General features: G+C 37.9%; 1 protein-coding gene across 2 annotated transcripts in view; it reads left to right on the forward strand.

The window, feature by feature from the left end:
• Window positions 1–19302, forward strand: part of anos1b (anosmin 1b) — a 55762-nt gene that overhangs the window by 10224 nt on the left and 26236 nt on the right. For both annotated transcript variants that reach the window (XM_028445614.1, XM_028445612.1), the window contains exons 2-5: window positions 3549–3596; window positions 15844–15906; window positions 16278–16482; window positions 18285–18469. In XM_028445614.1, coding sequence (XP_028301415.1) covers window positions 3549–3596; window positions 15844–15906; window positions 16278–16482; window positions 18285–18469 — 501 coding nt within the window. The remainder of the gene's footprint in view (window positions 1–3548; window positions 3597–15843; window positions 15907–16277; window positions 16483–18284; window positions 18470–19302) is intronic.

A 19302-nucleotide genomic window follows, 5' to 3' on the forward strand; every position in this document is an offset into this window, starting at 1 on the left:
ATGTCCTCCAATTCATGACATCATCAGTTGGGTTGAGAGGTTTATAATATGATGCACAACATTGTGTTTGTAAGATTGATACGATATTATACTATGTTGTACTATATTGAATTTGAACTCATTTATATCAAACTGAATATAAAATTTAAATAAACAATATAATAAATACCGCAAAAATCTAAAGTGCCACTTACAGACTGACAATTCATGCCAGTGTGAAACTGGAACCAGACAGCTAATATATGCTGAGTGGGGGCCACAAAAAAGTGTTTTTTGCATATGTTTGTTTATTATCTCCATTTTTGTTGTCCTTTTGTGTATTTTTCATGTAAAATGTATCTCTTTTCGAGTCCTATTGTGTTTTTGTGTGTTTGTAGTATTGTGGGTTTGCTGAGTTATTTTTTGTGGTATTTTGCTTTTCTTTTTGCTTACTTTTGTTGCCATTTTCTGTAGCTTTGTATGTTTTTTTTAGGCATTTTGCGTATTTTTGTTGTCGTTTTGTTACTTTTTGTAGTCGCTTTGTGTGTTTCTCTTGTCTTTTACTGTATTTTTTTCTGTAATGTTGTAATTAACTTTTGTATATTTTAGTGTATTCTTGCTGTTGTTTTGTGTATTTCAGTATCATTTTGTGCATTCAATCTGGGGTCGCCATACAATTAGACCAAGGGCCGCATATATCCCCTGGGCCTATGGTAAATGGACTTGATTTTATATAGCGCTTTATCACCACACTGAAACAGTCTCAAAGCGCTTTACATATCAGCTCATTCACCCATTCACTCTCACATTCACACACCAGTGGGACAGGACTGCCAAGCAAGGCGCGAGTCGACCACTGGGAGCAACTTAGGGTTCAGTGTCTTGCCCAAGGACACTTCGACACATAGTCAGGTACTGGAATTGAACCCCCAACCTCTCGATCAGAAGACGACCCACTACCACCTGAGCCACGGTCGCCCTATGTCTGCTATAGACTGTTTATGGTTCACACACACTTCGTTTGCTGACCTGTGGGGGTCAGGAACATGCATCTGCTGCATCTATTCTACTAGAAGAACAACATTGGATGATGTCAGAATCTGAAAGAAAAAGGTGAAGGAAGGGAAAAATCATGGACCCCCTGACACAACATCTTGAGGTGGTTTAATTTTGCAAGATTTCATTGCGTGAGATATTGTCTCCACTAATCATCAGTCTTTTTCATTGCTCTTCCATCTTTTTTCTTAGCTTCCCAAATTGCAACATGGGGCAACATTTCTCCAGCAGGTGGAAGAAAGGATATAAAGTTTGAGCCATTATTATCTCATAACACAATTTTGATTTGTATGTGGTCTGTGTAGGAATGTCCCTAAAGCGTATCTTTGGCTATCTCATCGCAGCTTTCACATCCAACGTAATATTCATCTACAAAAGAGCTGATGTCATATTATCATCAATGTGGCCCTGCAGGAGAGCCGTGTTGCTCTCTGTTTCTGTGGTGATACCATGACATTGCTCCTTTGACTCTTCTCTCATCTGTTGTTCCTCCCCCTGGACATGTTACTGATGTATTCATTTGGGGATAAAGCTTAGCTGAAATGTTTCTCTGCTTCCTTTGCCTTTTGTCCAGCAGGAAGTTTCAACTCCAAAAACCAGCGTGATCTCTTCAGACATCAACGCATTTCAGTCCATGCAAAGTAGACAAAAAAAATCTAATTACTAGACCTTAATCTTATAAAAGTAAGATTACTTCTGATTCTAATTTCAAAATATGAAGGATAAAGGGGATAATATTAAGACGCTGGTTGAGCTCTTTCTCTTCAATGCAAATAAAAAACAATTTGTATCCAAAATTTGAACACAGAATAAGTCAACACAGTACCGTGAAATCCCTGAACCCATTTTCTCTGACCTTTAACCCTTGCACTGCTACCCAAAATGTAACCCCTTAACCCTCATTCTAGCAGCGGCACAAAGGTTAGAAGAGCAGAAACCATAGAGATTCTGTGTGTGTGTGTGTGTGTGTGTGTGTGTGTGTGCGTGTGTGTGTGTGTGTGTGTGTGTGTGCACATGTGTGTCTGAAGAGCTGAACCTGGTTTGGGCTAAATACAGCTCACTCAGTAGAGGGTTTAAACTGTGTTAAAGAGGCTTAGACACACACAGACACCCAGAGAACTCTAATAGCTGTTTTGAAGTTGCACAATCCTGTCATAATTATACTGGTGACGACAAGCTTCATCTGAAACTATACATTCCTCTCATTTATTTGCAACAGACAGTTGTAGGATTGTTAGACATTCTTCAGCCATGAGCGGCACAGTGTGATGGTGATATTACTACTTCTGTCTCACAACAGACAGTCTCAGGGATCGATTCAAACCTGGGTCTGTGTGAGTTTTCAACTTCTTTCTGTGCTTTTGTGTTGTGTTGATTCATCATGTTACTGTAATTGGAGTCTGAAAATGTTCAGTGGTTGTAAATAAGTGTTATTCTGTCTCTGCCCATGTTGGCGCTTTGACAGACTGACGTCTTGTCCAGGATTTACTCTCTCATTACATTGGATAGTACTTTAGACATTCACCAGCAGACATGCACAATTCTGTACAGGATGAAGTTTGTGGGGATTGCAGAAGGATTTGCAAACTCTACAAACTATTTTGTAACAAATCAAGTTTACAATAGTAACATACAGTCAAAATTACAGGGCCGCTAAAGAACACATGTTAAATCAAGGCCCCAGGGACATATCTGGCCCTTTGCAACATACAATTCAGCTCACAGGAGAAAGTAAAAATGTCAATGAAAACACAAATCATTGTGTACATTACCAACTAATTCAGCTGTAGATATGTCAGCCCCTCCATATATATATATATATATATACAGTATAAATAGTTAGATAGATAGATGGATATATATATATACAGTATAAATAGATTGATAGAAAGATAGACATATATATATATATATATATATATATATATAAATAGACAGACAGACAGACATACAGACAGATAGATAGATAGATAGGTACTTTATTATTCCCGGGGGAAATTAAAAGTATTCAGCAGCTGCACAGATGCCAAAAGACAGGTTAGTAAAACAATTAACAATAAAATGAACAATAAAAAACAGGTTAGTAACAAATAAAATACTGAAATAGTGCAATGTGGTATAGTAGTGCAGTATCAGTGTAATAAGAAAGTGTACTCAGTGTTTATGTGCAAAAAAAACCCATTGTGTTAATACTAATCAAAGGGAAGATATTTCATATAAATGATATTTTAAAATACATAAGCCTAGTGACCCACCCTTAATCATATGAGATTCTAGACGTGACTTGATGCCAACATACTTCCTCCATTTTCTTTTTGGTCTTTGGTCTTAGGAGATGATGTTTTCTTTCATCACTGTGGTTGTGTTGACTAACTAAGCTGATACAGTCACACATATATATATATATATATATATATATATATATACAGCCAGCATGTGTCTGTCTGGTACTGCTGACAAATATCTGTAGTTTTAAGCTTTTCTTATTCTTTCTTATTCTTTGTCTCTTTCAGAGTGATCAGGTCCTTCGCTGGTGTGAAAATCACAGACGCTGCGCTCAGGTAATCTCATCACCTGATCACACATTTAGCGAGTGCTTTTTGAGCCATCTAAAATGAAGAATGTACATTGTGCAAGATTTGAATTTAAGCACCACTTTACCTATTAACCAGTCTTATATGTTTTTTGAAAACACACGTGTTTTTCAATGCTTCCAACTTTCTTTACCATGAAGGGTTTAAGGCAGTGTTTCTCAAATGGGGGTACGTGATGGCACTACAGGGGGTACTTGAGAGAATAAAATTGGAATATTAACAAACGAAAGCATTAAAAACATGGGGTTTTATAATTTTTTTTGGTTAAAAATGATAATCGGAATATTGATGATGGAAATGATCTTTATTAGAACATGAACTGAAAATAGAAGAGACAGTTTTGGTCCCAGACCAGGCGTGAGATGACCAGAAATGATAAAAACTATAGAAATAAATCTATTCAGGAGGCACTAAATACTGATTAATTCCACTTATTTACAAAATGAGATTCTTTAAAATGTGTTATCACTAATTCACTCCATCATTATGTTCTATTGTTGTTTTTTTTAGTATTCTGAACAAAATGTTGTAGTTAGACAAAGTGGGTACTTGGATTCAGAAATAGGAGAAAGGGGAAAATTAAGCCAAAAAATGTTTGAAAACCGCTGGTTTAAGGGACTGATAAGGTATTTCCTGAAAGCAGTGAGAAAGTCTGATTGTGCTTGTTTTGTTACTCCATGTGTACGGACCAGAGCACTGCCTGAGGAAAACAAAGATGTGGTAGTATCCGAGCCAGTTAAACTATAGAACATTGCGTCCGAAAAATAGGAAAAAAAACAACCCGTGGAAGCCAACTGTCACTCATAATCCTTCTATGATCATAAATCAATATAGGATTGGCTTGTAATGAATAGATAGTTTGTCGATTGATTGTCTCTGTTTAAAAGTGGTCATTCTAACTGTGATGGAAAGGCCATTGAAAAAGGTGAGGAAGATCAACAGGCTTTCCATTTATCTGACAAAATAAAGCAGTAAATGTTTAACTGCCAGTCAGAGTACAAAGAGACGTGCACTGCTACATGTCTGCTACATTACCAGCTGCTTCTCCTTCCTAATAATCCATATCTGACTGCATCATAATTCCCTGATCGACTCTTTTCTATTTTTAGTTTGTTGAAACAACTTTGCCTTGCAACTGCCAAACATAAGACTGAGGATCGTCTCAGAGGAACACAGCAAGAGCTGCTGTTTTTTCAATCCTCCGTGGAAGCTCTAAAGCTACCACATGGTTTGGGTAATAGGGCAGGTTGTGTTTTCAGTTAAAATAACGTCCCCCACAGCTGTATCCCCATTATTCATCCTCTGTCGAGCAAAATTGTGCCCCTGTTTACTCACTTAGTACAGACTGCCAGGAGGCTTCAGTGCGTGTGCAGGCTAATTCATTGATCAGTTTCTGAAGAGTTTGTGTGTATTTTATTAGCTTTGCAGAGGGTCCAGTTTTCTAAAGGCTTCAGAGGTGACTGTAGGTGTTTTAGCCCACAGATGGATAAGACAGGAAGTAGCTCTACAGTATATGTTACAAATCTAACTATTGACGATATTTTGTTATTGAAAACTGATCATTCAATGTTTTTTCCTGTCTGTGAGGTACTAGAATCATAAATCAATAGTGAGCTCACTCACTGCTAACAATGTCTCTGTTCATTTCTCTGTGTTTTCTGAACTCTGTGGTCGGGTTCATATGTTCCTAATAGGCTAAAAGCACACCTGAGTCGTATTTTAGCCAATACAGTTACACCAAGATTAAAAGAAAATGCTTAAACTGGCAGAATAAAGCTGTTTTTCTTTTTAGATGTGTATTTAAGTCGTGTGCGTGCGTGTGTGTGTGTGTGTGTGTGTGTGTGTGTGTGTGTGTGTGTGTGTTTATAATGGGGTCGGCAGAGGTTATTGTCAACAGTACCAATGGCACGCTCCCCCTTGAAGAGCTCATCTGTCGCTGTAGGGTATATACCACACTGAGCTAAACATCAGACGTCATATTTTCACTATACTTAACCCCAGCACCACCGTGAACAAGAAACACAAACACACACAGCTCCCTCTGACCTCATCCAAATTCATCTCCATTCTATGCATTCTCTATTTCCTCTTAGCTCTTCTTTCACTTTTAGTGCCAGTAACTTTAGAAAAAAAAGAAAGTTGAAGTCTGCTGTCTTTTTTTTGTTGCCTTAATTGTGTGTCTTTCACACAGATACACACATGTTCACAAAATAAATTATTTGTTCAAAAACATCCCTTCCCTGACACTATACGGACTACGGAGTGAAATTAGAGGCATCTGTTCTTACATTGCTGTGGTAACAGCTTCTAGTCAGAGCCTATTAATGCTGCTCTCCATCCATCCATCCATCCATCCATCATCCATCCATCCATCCATCCATCCATTCATTTTAAAACTGCACGGAGAAACTGGATCCAGTAGGGCTTAACCTCACAGTATGAGACCCACTGCTACACCACCGCTCACATCAATTATTAGGACAAATCACCAAATCAGACACACAGCATTCTGAGTTTGTCTAAATAAATATCAGAGTTAAATGCAATTTAAATCCATGTAGCCTTTGTTCTTTGGTTATTCCGTTTTAAAATAAAATCAAAATAACAAATAAACGGTGTGGTTATTTTGATTTACTGACTCGAAACCAAAACAGAAATACAGAAAAATCAAAAACCAGATAGGCAGCGTTTTCCTGTTTGTGTGATATTTTGATATTTACCGGGAAACTAGGACGAGAGCTTCATGCTTTAGGCTCACCACACAGAGGGGACATATCTTGTGCATGTTTTACTTATGCGTTGCTCCTTTTTTTGTCTGGGAGTAAAAGTCTGCTTCCATCTGTGGGTCCCCTCTGTGTGGTCAGCTTAAAACGCGAAGCTCTCATCCATAGTTTTCCCATGAATATCAAAATGTCACACAAACAGAAGATTTAATTCTAAAACAAAAAAAGGCTGCGTGCTTGGTTTTTTATTTTTCTGTATTTCTGTTTTGGTTTTAAGTCAGTAAAACAAAATAAACACATAGTTTATTTGTTATTTTGATTCGGTTTTAAAACAGAATAACCAAAGAACGAAGGGTACATGCTTCTGTTGAGCTCTGTTAGGATTTGTTGGTCAACCATTGAAGAGAGTTTAAGTTTTAATCTTGCTGCACTTTAGAATTTGTTATCCATCTCTTTTGGTTTGAATTTACTTCATTATTCATAATGGTTAATAATAAGGTCTGTGATGTGTACTTACATGAAGTACACATGCTGGTTTAAAGCTGTGGCTCTGTTAAGGTAAAGCACAAATCGACATAGCTGGATGCTAAAGACCGTTTCTCAGTCTTTTTTAAAAATCCATTTCTAAGGCAAACAAACATGACTTGATCTGCCTTTCAGCAGGGGTCCTCTAAAGCTTTTTAGCAGTCAAACCAACTCAATACCTTCAGACAAGGATTTTCACAGAACAATTCGGGGTCTCATGAGTTTTCCTTCTGCCTATTTTGAGTTCTTGTGCTGAGCTTTGTTGTACTTGCTGAGTTTTATCATGTGTAACACCTAGTCACTCCCATCGCTCGCGGTCACACACCTGCTCACGAAAATTGGGGTGCACTTTAAAAGTGAACGTTTAATCTAATATCCCATGATGTCCATTTCATTTAGATGCTCAATATGTGGAGTATTTGTACTTGAATGGAAAGAAAAAAATGGAAGAAAGTTTCCTCTAAGTTGCTAATGTTGCTTTTTTCTATGCCGTTTTTAAAAATATGGTCACAAAAAGTCTTGCACTCATTGATTTTTTTAAACGTGCAATATATGTTAACATAATAAGCAAAACAAGGAGCAGAGGAGGTGAAATGATGCCTAATTCTTGTGCTTCATATTTAAATTCTGATGTTCTTTTCCTGTGCCAAGGCTGAATGTGTCTCTGACATCACTCAAACACACATTGGGCAGATGTCAGCTTTGCACATGTGGTTTATGTCACATCATCAGTGTTCTTGCTCACATGGAAATACACATGGAAGTTCACAAAAATTCCTAATCTTCTGGCCCCAAACTATTCCTCCATCTGTCCATCTCGTACTTCTTTTATCTCTTCGGTCCTTCTCATACTGTTACAGATTGCACGCACACTGGAGTAGTGAGTGTGGTAATGAATACCAGGTGTTTAAGACAGCAGGATGTCTTTTGTTCAGAGCTCAGATGACTTTTCCTGCTATCTTCCCCTCTTAGTTATACTCGTACTTTAAGCAATCAATAACATTTAAGATCATATTTTCTCCTCATGTACATTATATGTTGGTTTTAAAACCTTGTCTATGTCAAATAAAGGAAGGACTATCTTTGATATGTTTCACTGTGAAATTCACTTACATTTATGGGTCAGTTTTGGATTTTCAAGTGATTTTTAAATGCTCCTTTCGGGGTTGTTTCCATGCATTAATTGTTGATATCATAGAATTTGTAAACCCTAATTTTTCCATTTGAAATAAGCTGGAAGAAAACTATAAATGCAAACAATTAAATGATAGAAAAAAGGAAACACATTTAAATTAACTGATAAAAAAAAAAATGAATAAAAGATCAAATCACTTTAAATCCAAAGCAGTCATAGAGCTTTAACCTCCGCCAAGCACTTAATCTCCTCTTTGCCAGATTATCTGGATCAGTGATCCTGATCATGGCACCATCATCTTTCACACTTTGAAGGCTTGGAAGAAATTTCCATCATCATTAATAACCATGCAGTAGATCCATATGTGTGTGCAATCCAGATCCGATCCAAATGAAACTCAATTGGGTAATTGAGGAACAAACCAGACATAACTGAGTAATATTTCATATAAGATCGGTCAATTATGAACTGAGACAGGAATGAAGAGAGATGAGACTTTTCCAGTTTAAAAAATTGATCCATAATCATTATATTGATCCATATCCACTACACAATTTAATGGAATCATCCATGGCATAAGGTCTATCTTTCATCAAAATCCATTTAATACTTCTGATGGAATCATAATAACAGACAAACAAACACACACCAGTATAATTACTGGTAATTCATTTAGTCGATTGGTGGGGAAAATGTGCTGTGTAGTGTGGTAGTCAGATCCAGGTTGGTTCGAGAAGTCTTTTCGTGGTTATTGGCGTGTTGCAACCAACTTGAATAGGTGCGTATCGCCATAAAGGCAACAGTATTTACAGTATTTAAAGTGCAGAAAGAAACCAAACTGTACCTAAAACCTGATACAGACTTTGATGGAGCATCTGCACCGCACACCTTGGTTTACCCTGTGTTATCTGGCTGCACTTACCCAGACATCCCAGCCTGATTTAGTGTTACCACAAAGCCAGATATCATTTTTTCTTTATTGCTTAGTTTAACAGCTGTAAACACAATGTATCCAAAGCCATCTGCTTGTTTGCTTGCATCTTTTATATATGCAGCTCTGGTCTTTTTCCTCACACAATCATGTCTACGTGGTCTCCTGGCTTAGACCCACAAACAAGTTCGCTTTCATGTCTGGTTGATGTATGTAACACTTACTTGGCTATAAGGGTCGATACTGTTAGCTTATTCTTACATCGTATTTGGAAGAGAACATTGAGTGTCATAAAATACAGTAAATAACCCAGCACTCAATTATAAAGTCAGCTCAAAGGACAAGTCTTTTTGACCACTTCCATACTTTTTCTTATTGAGGGTCGGCAGGGATGGAGCACCAAAGAAGAAGGAAGACATTGCTGGCAGGATTCTGTATGAGTCTGTCTGTGGTTACATGTATTTTAGGAGGTTCGAGCTCAACCACAGAGCTATGTATCTTCATACAATTGTCTTGATTTCCAAACACTTTCATTTTTTTTTTTTAGCGTATTTTAGAATTTTTAAAATAATTTCTCCCTTTTCCTTATTTATCCTTTGCCACTTTCCCTTCCCTGTGTCTTTCTGAGCATTACTCCTTCTTGTGTTTGCTTCCTTATTCAATCAAAAGAGCCTGAGTTTTTAGAAGCTGACATGAACAGAACATACTACAGTGAAACAATGTGCTCTCATCCCATTGTGTGTGTGATAAAATGAGGAGGACTACCTGAATAAAAACACGTCTCTGTAATAAAGTGAAGCTAATCAAAGTGCTGTACGTTTGTCATCCGAGGGATTAATATTGTATAATCTCACGCTTTTATGTTGGAAGCTTCCTGCCTGCATTCTTTTCTTCCTGCTTTTTCTGCAGCAAAAGTGTTGTTTTTGGTCTGACTTATGGATTTCTATTCTATATATTTGTAAAGAATTGTTCCTCACTCGTGACATAAGTAGCTTTACACAGTTTCTCAATTGTGGTTGATCTGATGCTGCAATCTTTGCCCGTTTCACGAGAACGCGCACGTCGCCTGGCTGAAATAACTTGGTTAAAGTGAGCGTGTATTTAACCTGCTTCATAGTACAGGATCTCGCTGACAGAGAATATTTGGTTAGGTGAAACCCACTAATGGAGAGATATCCCAGATACATGTATCCAGCTTTGTAGTACAGGCCCTTAAAGCTCCAATTGATCATATGATGTCTGTTATTGTTTGAATTACTTTTATTTTGTTTAAATCCTCTTAATTCTACTGTTGCTGAAGATCCGGTTTGTTTGGTCATTAACTTTTAAAAAGCCCTTCAAAATATATTCAGTGTTTTTGTCAAGTCAAATATCACCCAAATGTTACACAGATGTAGAGCAGTAAACAAGATGGAAAATGCTCTGAGCCGTTGTTGACAAGCTTGACACATGAATAAATAGGCATCACCTTTTTCTCATTACAGCCACTTGAACTGGTGATCGTGTATGAAGAGTTAGCACATCTGCTGCCTGTCCTTGCTTCTCCCGCTCTAGCCATCTCTCCATTTTTTTCCCCTGGACCTGTTTCACTGTTTGTCTTTCATCTCTTCTCTCCTTTTCAACAGACACCCTTCTCCCCCTGTGTCCACTCCAAAACCCCATCTCTCCTCCCCTTCCCTCCCTCTCCTATTTCCTCTCCCCTCCCTCTCGTTGAGTGTACCTGTCAACCCTCGATTGTAGCAGGTGAGGCCATAAATCAGTGGCAGAACTGAGAGTGGTCCACAAAGACAAGGGCTATACGTGTGATTAATTATTACTGAGATATATGAGGAGGTCCTCAGCTAACTGTGCATACATACAAACACATAGAAAGTCATTAATCTTCTTTCTGTTGCTACAGTGTGCTGGTGAGTTAAACAGTAACATCTCTGACCCAAGCTGTGTCTATCGCCTACTCTAGTACACACACATAACTCATTGTGTCACCTTTGACTTCAGACGTGTCTTTCTGCTCCTTAAGTCAAATATATCAAGTTTAGAATATACAGATTATACTTGTGTGTGCCACCCTCCATCTTAACTCTATCATCACTTCCCCCTTTTCCTCTTTGCTCTCCCCATGCAGTCTCTGAATCATTGTAGATTATTTACAAAACCAGTTTTGGTCTCAGTTTGACCCCCTGCTGGTAATTGGAAGTGTGTTTTTTTTTTCACCTGACCTCTTAAGATGTGCTGTGTATTCTGGCATCAATATGAGACAAGAGGAGAATTTATGTTGAAAAATTTGGCACAAACACACAATTCTGAAGGCCAATTCAACAGCGCGGACCGATTGCTTATTTCCCTAAATCACGTCTGCTTTGTAGTGGGGTAAAGACGCCACTGCTTTCAAGGAACACTTGAAAGGGTTTGCAATGTCTCCAACTCTGTTAAAGTGATATCCACATCATGGGTGGCAGGACACGACATATTTCCAGCTGAACTTTGTCCAAAGTATCACACTGATTTCACTTGCTTGCATTCTTTATAGTACATGTGTCAAACTCATTGGAGCATCCAATTAGGCCCACAGGAGAAAGTAAAAATGACAGAGGAAACATGAATCATTGTGTAAATGAAAACCACCAATATTTGTTGGGGCTCACAGTTTCTCAGGTGCCTATATTGCACGATTGCAGTCAAATTTTCAAAAAATCCTTCAATCTTCCTCAAATTATGACATATTTCTCTTAATTAAATAGTAATTGGTCACAGAATCTATTAAATTTAAAGTGAAGATCCTGTTGGGACTGATATATATCACGTTTTGCTTAGATATGGTTGGCTTCTTACATATTTTGTATTATATGTATACGTTAAAGTACAAACTATGGCACAATGATGTTGAAATTACTCGTTTTCTTGCATAAAATATGTGGCCCACTTGAGATAAAACTGCTCCATATTTGGCCCCCGAAATAAAATGAGTTTGACGCCCCTGCTTTATAGAGACAGTCATGTGTTCTCCAGGTAAATTAGATTTTTGCAGTTGGCTTCAGAGCACATATTGTTTCGGCTGAATAAAAGATTAATCATTAGAAATTATGAAGACAAATCCTCCCCCCCTCCCAACGTTTCTTTGCATAAAAAAAACCAATAATATTTACAGTTGGTATATATACTACTATACACAACCTAATATGTACAGTATGTATTTTCTAACTGTAACACAAGGCATCGGTTTAATATTTTTTTAATAGATTTTCTTAATTTAAATGAAAGTATAAAATGTCAGTTTTTTTGTTACCAGGCTACCTGTGTTTTAATAATACAGTATAAAGAGGAGTTCAATTGAGTCTGTGGGTAAAAAAAAACAGAGAAGAACCAAAATGACAAGCATAAAAAGAGACGTAACAACAGACTTGTAACATCTGTGTGGATGGAAATGAAAAATTGGACATTTCTCAGTCAGATCTGTTCTAACAGAGGGACCGAGTTTGTCAAAGTGAAGGAGGAATGTACGAGTGGGCGTGGCCTGGCTCAGACTGGTGATGATGAGTGTGTGTTTGCGAGGTGTTTTGGAAGAGGTTTTGACAACGATAAGCTCAGAGCAGCACGTGGCTCAATAATGAGACCCATGGGAGCTCTGTGAAGAAATACTCAGACTTTAGGGTTTTATTTCAGCACTGTATGTTCTTTTGACTCTGAGCGTGTGTGTTTTTTGCGGGAAGAAAAAGTATCAAGGTGGTTGTAGGTTGAAGGTTTTTGTGAATAACAACAGTTGTTTTTACCACAAATAAGTTGTTATATTAATAATAAAGGATAAAGCTTACATTTCACCATGTTTAATATTAGTTTATCCTGATTAGTGTTATGGTGTGTGCAGGTACACCCTGGGCTGAGTCTATCATAAGGATAACAAAGATTTACAATAAAAAAATGACGTTCAGTTGTGTGTGAAATATTTCTAAATAATTAACTGGTAACCATTGTTACGTAGCATATTGTACTTTACTTCTTTTAATGCAGTCGTTTTTAGGGTTTGTCATCAGCAACTGTTGAACAGAAAGATTGTTTCTTGGATTAAAATGAATCATTGAGTGAATTAAATAATTAAATACGGCAAAATTTCCCAAAGCAAATAAGGTGTTTTTCGATTCTGATTTAGCCTTGATGTTATTTAGTTATTTGTCTGCACTCACTATATCTTTCACTTTTTCACAGAGGACATGCATAAACATAAACTGTGTAGAACAGACAGAAAAGACAGCGAGAGGCAGAAATAAATGCATTAAGTGTTGAAATTACTGTGTGTGCATGTAAAGCGGAATTACAATCTGATAAAAGCAATGCCCTCAATGCTGCACCTTAAATGCCCAAATGCAAATGAGGTAGGAGGGATTATAACCAAATCCAGCACACTGATTGGTTGTAGTATTTTTAAAAGCCAATGGAAAGCCTGAATTACTTGCTCCCGCCCCATTATTAGCATATAAGGCTTAGTAGTACTACTAGTCACACTTTTTGCTTCACTAGTTAAAGCTGATATCTGGAGTTTCTGAGAAATGTCTCGATGTCCCATCCTAAACAGTGTCACTTCCTCCTACTGCCTCTGTCAATCTACCAGAAGCCACGCCTCTACTTTTCTGCACGCGCATTGCGGAACATAACAAGGTCGCCCGATCTTGTTTCCGTGCACAGTTTAGCATTCACTTTGATTGACAGTTTCAAAAACAGGAAGTCGAAGCCTATTGGCTGGTCAAAGTCGGTGCTTTCTTGCATTTGTATAGGGGTCTGAAGGACGAAGGCGGGACTTATATACATCAATGTATATGAATGACCACCAGCAGTAGATCATAGTAAAAGACGAGTGACGTATTTTTTTCACATTTCAAAAGAATGATACATAAACATAGATTTCTCAGAAATTCTGGGTAGCAGCTTTAAGTGTACTCCTGCACCATGAAACCCAAATGAGTACTAGTAGGGCTGAACAATTGTTGACATCACTGATGCTCAAATGGCTTTCCATAAATGCAGTGGTGCTCTGAGAATGGTAAAAATGTGACAGCTACTGGGAGAGTGTGAATAGTTAGTGATATAAAAAAAATCTTTTTAACTATGTTCTCATAGTAAGCATGTTACTATATGATTAGGTTGAAATGTGCAGGCAAATGGATGCATTTCACATAATTTGGCTGAGTTCGTTTACCCTTGTGTGAAGAGAGAAAAAAGGCCCCAACCATCCAGCTCATGCAAGTGTCTAAAATCCTTGCAGAAAATGCCCCATGTGCTATTTCCTGTCATGTATTTCATTTTACTTATTATATCAAGAGAGTTTTTGATTGAAAAAAATATCTGGGAAAGAACTGCTTTTTTGTAAAATGTCATGAATTAATGCAAACTAATGTCTTTTCACAATATTTGGTTTGATCTCTTACATCACCCAATTAAAAATAATGTGTAAATATCACAATCTACTAGATTAAATGGCCTAACAGCTTCTATAGAACGCTTCATAATCATACTGCACACATGAGATGGTCTTTGAACAAAGCGACCGTAATCCTTTTTTTTTTCCATGACTCAAATGAGAGAAACTGACTTCACAGTTATCACCAGCCCTCACGCTTCATTGCACAACTTCTTTTAATGTGTCGTCGGTCACAAAAGCAGACCCACTGTATATGACTTCACTGACTGGTTTATTGAGACTGAAAAAAGTCCAAGTTTAATCCTACTGTTGTTTCTGTACTTTGAAAATATTGCCACTTTGAGAATAAATCTTCCACTGAGGAGTTTACTCAAGCTCTTTAGAAAAGATATTTGCTCATTCTTAATTGTTCATTCTGCCCTTTTTTTTTTCTGTGAAATGGTGAAACGATTGAAGCGAGGCATGCTGTGGAGCGGGGGGGGACAGGCTGTGAGGAAGGGGAGGGGGTGCGAATGAGGGTTAGGGTTAAAACCTCAACTTTTATATGCTGTCTGGTTTTAATTTGGTAATAATCATCATTCACCAGTTCACAAAAGTGGCAAACCAGACAAGAGCTTGTTCAGCAGTGTGTGCTTCTTTTCTGAATTCCAAGGGCTTGGAGGCTTAATATTTGCCTCAAAATATGTCTGACTTGTTATTGATGACATTGTCTAAACTGCCTTTTTATATGCATTCATTTCTTGGCTTTTTTTTTTTTTTAAGGAAATGCACATTTTTCTGCTTGCATAAATGCGCTTGTGCAAAGATTTATTTCGCTTATTATTATGGGCGGGGCTCCTGGAGCAGTTAAGACACGTTCATTCTATATTAAAAAATCCCCAAAAAACAATCTATGCAATGCAAACTACCTACCCAATGCTCACTATTTCTCTCTATTCACAATTCTCTCAATCCAACCTACTCACGACAGACTTCCGAGTCCACAGGTGCTAGTTTTTATATGAGGGGCGGGGCCAACAGTGGTGGTTCATGACATCAGAAGCCACCAAAATGTCACAAACCACCATATGTGATTGTAATATCTGTAGTTCAACCAATGGGGGCAGTCACTCTTAGATCTCTACAACAAAATACGCCAAACTCAGCCGTGTAGTTTCTAATGTAATTAGCTTTTTATTTATATTTTGGCTCTTTTTGCAATTAAGACACATTTAAGCAACACAACAGTAAATGCTACAACTTTATGCCGCAATGCTCACCCTGTTCAAGATTGTAATACTGATGTAAGGATAAAGATAATGGAATGTGGGGAAAAGTAACAATCACAGTTAGTGAATGCTACTGATTAATCATTGAAAATGTTTGTTAATGTTCAGTTTTTAACTTTGCATTATTTGAATAAGTACAGTTTGTTCCTCTTTTTTTCAAATTAACACAAAAATATGTATACTTGTGTTTATGTTGTCGTCTTTTTGTGTTCGTTACAGTGCCTCCAGCCATGCAAAGAACTATGGGACAATAGGAAAGTGTTGTCTCCAAAGTCCTGTGAGGTAAGATGTGCATGTGTCTGTGTATCATCATGTGTAAGGGTGTGTCTACAAATGGTGAGTTTGTGTTTCTGCATGTGTGTTTTTTTACAGTCTATGCAACAGCAACCTTAGTTTGTGTGTGTGTGTGTGTGTGTGTGTGTGGTGTGGCCCTAAATGATCACTTGGTGAGCCAAAGCTTTTTTTCAGCTTTTCAACACAATAACTGAAGCATGTTACGGGCTGGATGAATGACTGGCTGCTAGGAGCACGGTGTAATTTGGATTATTGTTGAAAGCTTTGCTCACATTTAGTTGGTTTCCAGCCAAGCACGCAGACACAGCAATGCTCATATACAAAAACCCTTGTTTCAAGGCATCTCTCCTGTCTTCCAGAAACAGACTGAGTGTGTGACGAGCAGAGAGTTTCTAGTTTCTCTGACGTGGTCCCGTCAGGGCGATTGCCCCCACCTCAGCGGGCACAGGATCGCTGCAGCCTGTGTGGAAAGCTGCTCATCAGACCAACATTGTCCATCCTCAAGAAAGTGCTGCTCCAATGGCTGTGGGCACACATGTCAAGCACCAGCCAGCTTATATAAAGGTGATGACAATGCATACACTATTGATTAGCAATCAAAGTAAAGAAGAGCTAATTTTATGTCTGACCAGCTGTAGTACAGGATTTTTTTTCTTCTTTTTTAATTCAGCAATTATGAACATAGTTTCTATTATCTATGTATGTTTTTATTTATTTATTTTTTACAAAACTTTTTTTCTAGGAGACAATAGGTTTAACAGATTTATGATTGTTTTAAAATGAATTGCCAAAGAGCCATTTCTCTATCATTCATCCTGGTGAAGCACACTTTAACTTGCAAAAATTGCCAAACACTGTACTCCCAGCAAGTTATTTTTGAATAATATGTTAAGTTTTCATTTATTGAGACAACAGTTTTTCAGGAAATGTACTATCATCTCCTGACATGCTTCGACTGTCAACTGCCAGTCTTCTTCAGAGGCGTCTGCTGATCGCTTTGTTTCCTTGACTTAATAAATCATGGAAGTTGTTGTTTGTTCTTGTTGTTTGTTTATTAAGAAAAAAAAAGACAAAAATAACTTGCTGAAATTAGCAGATGCCTCTGAAGAGGACTGGCAGTTGACAGTCGAAACATGTCAGGAGACCAAAGTAGATTTCTCCAGATATACTTTTTAAGTTTTTGGTTGAAATTGTTTTCATGTCCCACGTTTTTTAACATATATAATAGTAAAGTTAATTGTTTACTTACTGCTGAATGAGACATGAGACAAGTTTCTACACAATACAAGCGATGAGCAGAGCTCCTCTTCTGCAGCAGCTGTGCGCATGCGTGTGAGTGAGGCGTAGCACAGAGGGGAGGGGCGAGGGGAGTAAAGGCGGAGCCATCGGGGAGGCTACATTAAAAATCATGCTAGCTTTTGAAATCGCCTACCGTACCTTTAACATATTATATAACACTACTACATTCAAAGGTCAAAGTTCTTTACAGCGCAAACACAATAAGGATACGCAGGTCTTAATGCACAAGTCAGTTTAGTTTTTTTGTATGGAAATCAGATTTTTTCTGTGTCCTGTTCATATTACACATTAAATTTGACTTATTTGAACTGAATGTGACCATGAAGTAATCCTAGAATGACTCTCTTTTCCACGCTGCCTCCTCCTGGAATGCAGAATTTTGACGTTTATTCACATTTCAATGATGTAAAGGTCGGATAAATGTGACCTGGCCGTTCAGACAGTAATCACATTGTGAAATAACAGATGCGTATCGGATTTAGGGCCACATATGAAAGTGGTCTTGGTCGGATTTGAAACAGATCGTATACAGGACGTGTATTAGCAAAAATTGAAAAATCAGTTTTTGGCCACATTTGCCTGTAGTCTGAATGTAACGTAACAGACAAGAAACACTGCACACATTACACCTTTTAAAATGGATGTTTAGGTTAATCAGTTAATGTCAAACACATTTTTCTTGGCTGTTGAAGGATCGCTAAGAAAACACACACATGCAGAGCACACTCAAAGGCTGGGAGAGTTTGTGAACATTGTCAAGAAAGACCTGACCATGTGTAAACAAAAGCATCACAGTCTTCTCCATCAACTAGTAAATCAGTTCCAATATTTATTATTTATGTGCAAGCAAAGTTAAATGAATACATTATATAGGAAATATTATATTATAACTTGTTAAATTGGGTTTTGCAGTGTTGCAGTGTTGGACTAACAGTTGTCCAATGACCATGTGGCCTCTGTGAGAACATTAGTTGACACCCTTCGCTGAATGTTGTGTACAACATATTGTCAAACACCATTTGTCTCTTTATTAACAGTTTTATTGAGAGCATGTTTGCTTCTTGCAGGTGTTCCTCTGAAGCCCCGCAGAGAGATGAGCTTCATGGAGGACTCGCAGGGCCGCGTGAGGGTCATGTGGGTGTCAAAATTTATGTCAGTGTGGAGCCAGTCGTTTACAATGCTTCAGTCTCGTTGGAATGTTGGCATTCATCCCAGTGAGGATCATGCTTCCCGTGGGCTACCGTTATCAATGGTAACTAAATATCTACTAGAATGATAATAAAATTATAATAAAGTCCCAGATGTAGGCGTATTTTGGGGGTAATTTTGTGCATACGTACGCAGGTGTGCAAAGAAGTCAATGACAAGACAATTATTTGAATACATTTAAAGGAGACATATCATGCCTTTAAATCCTTCCTTTTTACATATAAATCATACAGTTGTGGTCTATATAAAGCAGAACTGCAATGCTTGGGTCTGAATTCCTCATTATTATAGCTCCACAGGCCCCTTTTCTACCCCTTTTCTGATGTGCTTCTGAGAGCAACTCGTTTTGGTGCGGTCTCTTTAAATGCAAATGAGACACTCCATACTCCGCCCCCTCTCCAGGTTGCAGAGGTGACACTCGGTTCAACTCCACCCTGTTCGGCCATTTTTGTAGTTTGATAGAAGAGATACGATTATGTAGCGTCGCAGAAACTTTTTATTCACACGTTATTTACAAAATGTCCACAACAGAAGACTTGTCCATCCAGCCTTACATGTTCGAGCCAGAGTGGGACCCGGCGGAGCGAGATGAAAATGATGATGAACCTGCAGAACAACGTCTTCATATGGATGTTAACAAGTGAGCTAACACAAGCGTCGAGCTAACGCTAGCGCCAAGCTAACGTCACGAAATGCATTTTAATACAGTCTTTTCGGAGACAAAAACGGCAAAATTAAATGACTAATGAAAACTTTAGACTTAAATTAAACCACGTAGGCCATATCATCAAGGATCTAAAACGAGCACACAGCGCTAACATATGAAGACGGTGGCAACTGCTAATGCTAAAAACAATGACAGGGACGTCTTATCAT

Source organism: Gouania willdenowi, chromosome 4 (assembly GCF_900634775.1).
Source record: "Gouania willdenowi chromosome 4, fGouWil2.1, whole genome shotgun sequence".
Classification (NCBI taxonomy): Eukaryota; Metazoa; Chordata; class Actinopteri; order Blenniiformes; family Gobiesocidae; genus Gouania; species Gouania willdenowi.